We start from the raw sequence: 4,470 nt of genomic DNA on the forward strand, positions 1-4,470 counted from the left end.
CGAACCACATTTAATAGTTTTAAAAAAGCAATAATTTAGTTCTTAAACTTTAATGGATAACAATTAATCTCTATATCTTCACTTTTATAACAATTTAACAATTCAACCTATTTCATGAACAACAATTTTAAAATTAATGACATTTCTTACATATATTTATAATATACAAATACTACATTTTTCTTTCTATTACAACAAGTGAGGTATATAGAGGAACTTAAACCTCCAACCTCAAGAGACATAGTACCTGTCAATAACCGTCAGGTGTGTAAGTACTAAGTTATTATATAATAAAATTTAGGGAAAATATCGATTCACACCGGAGACTTTATGGGAGTTGTATCAAATTAAACCTAAATTAATAATTGTATTAATTTAAACCACGAACTCAAATATAATTAAAAGATAGAAATCGATCCACTTATAAGAATTAAGAAGTTAAATTTGAAAATATTATACGTTTTGTACGATATTTTTCGAACAAAATCTAAAAGAGGGTATTAATTGATATATTTATAAAATTTATGGTTTAAATTGATATACATAAAATTAAGAGGGTCTAAAAGTAAAATGGTTATGAATTAAAGTTGTGAGACTAAATTGTGAAGTAAATTTTTAAAAGGTATATAATAGAATTTTCAAATTCAAAAAAGAAAAAAGAAAAGTGAATGCTTTATTTTAGGTGTCCGCTTGTCCCCTTCAAACGCAAACCAACCTATTCTCTCTCTTGTTTAAGAGCCATAATTTTCTAGTGTTCTCTCTTAGCCACTTACTCTCTCTCTCTCTCTCTCACTATTTTATCTTCTCTCATTTTTCCACCAAAATTCCTCCAAAAAAAAAAAAAAAAAAAAAACCCAAAGAAAAAAAGAAAAAAAGAAAAAAAAAAGAGAAAATTTTGTAATTCCCACACACCCAAATGGAAGCTCCTGAATATTTCCAGATCAATGGGTACTGTTCCCAATTCTCAACGCACTCCTCCTCCGACACCGACACTACCACCGCCACCGCCACTGCCGGACCGGAGCATTTCATCGTGGAAGAGCTTCTGGATTTCTCCAACGACGATGACGGCGTAGTTGGCGACGGTGGAGGATTGTTTTACAATACTAACAATGGGAATAATAATAACAATAATTCAACGGAATCTTCCGCCGTTACGGTGATTGAGAGTTGCAATTCGTCGTCGTTTTCAGGTTGTGAACCAAACTCGTCGTTTTTGGAAGACATTAGTGGCTCTAATTTAGCCGACGCTCATTTCTCCAGCGAACTCTGCGTTCCGGTAATCCCCCCCTCATTTTTCTTCAAAACGATGAGTTTTGCGCTCTCTCTCTTCCCCCCCTTTTTCTTTCATTACCCAACCACCATCACGAACTTTTCTTTTCTGGATTTCTTACCTTTTTTTCCTTTTTCCTTTTTCCTTAATATTTTGTTTTGAAGGATTTTCAATATAATTTTTTTTCTTTTTAATGAGAAAATTTAAATGTTGCATTATATATATATTTTTCGGTGTGTGTTTTCTTTTTTAATTGTAAGCTTAAAGTTTTTACCTTATTTGTATATAAATGATTACTATTTCTTTTTGGTATTGGTCTTTGTTTTTTTCTTTTAAAACAAATATTGGTACTTTGAAAATTAACTTGTTAATAAAATTTGTATTATTAACATATTTGTACGTAGGAAGATGTCACTTGGATACCACTGGAAAGAAGTGGATTCTGTTGATGCTTAGTTAACTTTCACGTGTCTAAGTAGAATTAAGTGATAATTTTGTGTCGTTGAACGTAAATTGCAAATACTACTCTTAAAGTATGGCGATATTGATAATTATAGTCTCAAATTTTTAATTGTAAAAATTAAGTGCTTATGTAAGCGTGTAAATTGAACTCTTAAACTTATATAACTGTAGAAATTATAATAATGGTGTAAGTTTGAAAGTACAATTTTTATCATTTGGAATACAATATCTACAATTATTGTAAATTTGAGAAGTCCAATTTTAACATCAGTAAAAGTTTGAGGATTTAATTTTTATAATTGAAAGTTTGAAAGTGTAATTGCAATTACTATTTTTTTTTCAATTTGCTCTTTTATGTTATTATTAAAGTTTAACAATTATTTATCTGTTTAATATGAAATGGTTGGTTGCAAACTTTTTTATACTTTATAAGTAAAATGGAATACTAAAAGAAAAAAGTAAAATGGTCAATGGATAAAAACCAAATGGAAAATTATCTAAAATGCTAGAAACCCTTTCGTATATTTATTTAGCAATAATTTTTAATAGATATTTAAATACAGTTTTAACGCTCATTTTTAAAATTTATTGTTTTTTTATGGAAAAAAATTATAATTGTTCTTAACGTCAAATAAACCAGTTCATTTTTGTAATTTTCTTAGCAAATTTTTTTTTAAGATAGTAAAAAATAATATTTCAATAATTTTTCGACAAAATTGCAACGGGACAACTCTTTTCTATTTCTTTTTTTTTTTTTTTTAATTCTCTATGTAATGAAATCCTCAAAAACATATGTAATGAATATTATTATTATTATTATTAAAATATTTGTTTTTTATTTTATTTTTTGTACAGTACGACGATTTAGCTGAGTTGGAATGGCTTTCACATTTCGTAGAGGAATCATTTTCCAGTGAGGACATGCAAAAGTTGGAACTAATCTCCGGAGTCAAAGTCAGATCAGACGAACCCACCAATTCCCGACAACCCACCGCCACCCGAAACGCCGCCGCAATTTTCAAACCCGATATCGTTTCGGTTCCGGCAAAAGCCCGTAGCAAACGCTCACGCGCCGTCCCATCCAATTGGAACAACTCCCGCCTCCTTCCTCTTTCTCCAACCACCGAACCCGAAATTACCGCCACAGCCGGACCACCCCACCCCATAAAAAAAAACCCTCCCAAGGCCGCGACAGCCAAGAAGAAGGACAGCCCGGAGGTCGGAGTGTCATCCGGCGAGGGGCGGAAGTGCATGCACTGCGCCACCGACAAGACGCCGCAGTGGCGGACCGGCCCAATGGGCCCGAAAACGCTGTGTAACGCTTGCGGCGTTCGCTACAAATCCGGTCGCCTGGTGCCGGAGTACCGCCCCGCCGCTAGCCCCACCTTCGTTTTAACCAAACACTCCAATTCTCACCGGAAAGTTTTGGAGCTCCGGCGGCAGAAGGAGCTTCTTAGAGCCCAACAACAGCAACAACAACATTTGCTTTTGGATCATCATCAAGATATGATCTTTGATGCATCCAACGGTGATGATTATCTCATTCATCAACATATGGGCCCTGATTTCCGGCAGCTGATCTGACCGCCGCCCGCCGCCGCTAGGGGTAGAGTTCGGCCAATCTGATTCATTTTGGGTTTTTTCCCCCTGAAATTTTTAGATGATTTTGTTCGAAGTTCTAACATTTTGATTTTGATTTTTCTCTTCCCATAGACATTGTTTTTAATTGTCTGGAGAACAAGAAACAAATTACAAATGATGAAAAATAGTTGTTTGATTAATTAAAGAAAACATTAAATCCACATTGTTTGGTATATGATAGGGAGGATCTTGAAAAATGTGATTCATGATTTTAAAAATTGAAATTTAGTTCATAGGATTGGATGAAGTTTTGATAAGTACTCTCTAGTAAAATTAGAGGTGAACATGGGTAGGTCGGAGTTAATTTGCTGATCAAATCGTCATCGAACCGACTATGATCGGTTTAGTAAATGTTTAAATCAAACTTGATTGTCGAGGAGTAAAAGTCAATCGGTCAATTTTATTCTTTAATCTTTTATTTTTTTCATTATTCGATTTGGAATTTTTTCAAATCGACAATGATCAACTCTTCTCTTTCTCCAACCGATAGACTTTGGTTTAGTTAGTCGGTTCGATTTCTCGGTCTATCATACTCACTCTACCATGAATTATTTATGAGATTTTTTATTAAAAATATATGAATTAAATTCTAATTACAAAATACAAGAATTAAAATTAAATTTTATCGAAATAAAATCTAATCAAAACAACATTTTAGTTTTTATAATTGGAAACTTATTTTATTTAACCTACGGACTTTTAAATATTTAGATTTAATATTTTTTATGTAATTGTTATCGATTGTTTCCATATATATATATAAAAGGTCTATTTCATATTGCTAAAATTTTAGAAGTAAAACTATCATTATTATTTAATCTCGATTTCTATTAAGTTTAATTTTGAATCATTAAATTTTAGATTTATTGATAGGAACATATATTAAATATGAACCTTAAAAAATATATGAATTAAAATAAAATAAAACTCCAATTGTTGTTTTTAACCAAATATATATAGTTGTTTCATTTTGAACTTTATAGGAAGCCATGCTAAATTGTAATTTTGTAGTTTATTTCTTCAAATTTTCCAACATTCAATTATATCATATTAAACACTTTATGCACTATTTTTATGTTCTAGAAAAGAGAGCA

General features: G+C 31.6%; 1 protein-coding gene across 1 annotated transcript; it reads left to right on the forward strand.

Annotated features, from left to right (window-relative positions):
• Positions 1–800: 800 nt before the first annotated feature.
• Positions 801–3,394, forward strand: LOC120076523 (GATA transcription factor 12-like). Its single transcript, XM_039030378.1, has 2 exons — positions 801–1,279; positions 2,591–3,394. The coding sequence occupies exons 1-2, from the start codon at positions 917–919 to the stop codon at positions 3,317–3,319; spliced, it is 1,092 nt and encodes a 363-aa protein (XP_038886306.1). The 5' UTR covers positions 801–916; the 3' UTR covers positions 3,320–3,394.
• The last annotated feature ends 1,076 nt before the right edge of the window (positions 3,395–4,470 follow it).

This window comes from Benincasa hispida, chromosome 4, assembly GCF_009727055.1.
Source record: "Benincasa hispida cultivar B227 chromosome 4, ASM972705v1, whole genome shotgun sequence".
NCBI lineage: Eukaryota > Viridiplantae > Streptophyta > Magnoliopsida > Cucurbitales > Cucurbitaceae > Benincasa > Benincasa hispida.

Bases quoted from the DNA above. Each gene is read 5' to 3' on its own strand.
- LOC120076523 (XM_039030378.1), top strand. From the start codon at position 917: ATGGAAGCTCCTGAATATTTCCAGATCAATGGGTACTGTTCCCAATTC. The intron at 1,280-2,590 runs GTAATCCCCCCC...TTTTTTGTACAG, and splicing joins CCAGCGAACTCTGCGTTCCG to TACGACGATTTAGCTGAGTT.